The following is a 1004-nucleotide window of genomic DNA, read 5'->3' as shown; positions in this document are numbered from 1 at the left end:
AGGGAGGCAATGGAGAGGTTTCGGAGGTTTATGCCAAGCACCCCCACTGCCAGGGGAGCAGGTACCCACGAGGTTTGCTTTCTCCCCCTGGGAGCTGCAGCAGAGGCAGGGGTGGCTGCAGGGCTCCCAGGAGGAAGAGCCACCTCTCTGTGTCCCCAAGCTTGGCATTGCCACCACCCTGGTGACCTGCTGCCACCCCAGCCCAGCTGAACATGCTCCCCTTCTCCCCCCTGCAGCGACAGCGGACGCCCCTTCTTCCTCTACCTGGCGCTGGCCCATATGCACGTCCCTTTGGGGGTCCCCCCTTCGCCCCCCACCTCGGGCATCTACGGAGCCTCCCTGAGCGAGATGGATGCTCTGGTGGGACAGATAAAGCGGGTCGCTGACAGCCATGGGAAGGGCAACACGCTCCTGTGGTTCACAGGTACAGCAGGAAACGTGGCCGTGGCAATGGGGGGCAATGCTGGGGGGGTCTGCATGGGTGGCAGGGGCAGGATGTGTTTGTCCCCTGCCTGGGGCCGTCACACCGCAGGGCGATGCTGTAGCCACTCCGCTGGGTCCCCACCTCGCCACCCCCTTGGGCTGCAGGGCTGGGCCTAATTAAACCACAAATCCTCATTCATTAAGAAGCCCAAATCCGCTCTGGCTGAGCAGCGTATGTCTCGCTCCTGAGGACAGGAACCGCTCGGCAGCTCATTAACACCCAGAGCTGGTGGCAGCCTTGTCCCCTCCCTACACCCCAGCTCCGCTCCAGCCCCTCACCCAGGGCTCGGGCAGCCCTGGCCCTTGAGAATGAACTGCTGGATAGGCACAAAAATGAACCCACGGCTCTTGCTTGGGTGGGAAAGCATCACAGGGATGGGAGGAAGGGATGGAGATTCGCTTGTCCTTGTCCACTCCCATCGCGGAGCTGTTCCCTCCCGTGGTCCCGGTGGTGCTCATAGGGACGTTTCTTTCTCTTGCAGGTGACAATGGCCCTTGGGCACAGAAGTGTGAGCTGGCCG

At 62.5% G+C, this 1004-nt stretch overlaps 1 protein-coding gene across 1 annotated transcript in view; it reads left to right on the top strand.

Moving 5' to 3' along the window:
• Positions 1 to 1000, top strand: part of LOC104401933 (arylsulfatase G-like) — a gene marked incomplete at its 3' end in the record, with an annotated part of 5209 nt that extends 4209 nt beyond the window's left edge. Inside the window, exons 6-7 of the mRNA XM_010009669.1 lie at positions 237 to 424; positions 966 to 1000. Coding sequence (XP_010007971.1) covers positions 237 to 424; positions 966 to 1000 — 223 coding nt within the window. The remainder of the gene's footprint in view (positions 1 to 236; positions 425 to 965) is intronic.
• Between the last annotated feature and the right edge of the window lie 4 nt (positions 1001 to 1004).

The sequence above is a fragment of the Nestor notabilis genome, unplaced genomic scaffold, assembly GCF_000696875.1.
Source record: "Nestor notabilis isolate BGI_N333 unplaced genomic scaffold, ASM69687v1 scaffold30602, whole genome shotgun sequence".
NCBI classification, from domain to species: Eukaryota; Metazoa; Chordata; class Aves; order Psittaciformes; family Psittacidae; genus Nestor; species Nestor notabilis.
This window is presented reverse-complemented; position numbering and strand designations above follow the sequence as displayed.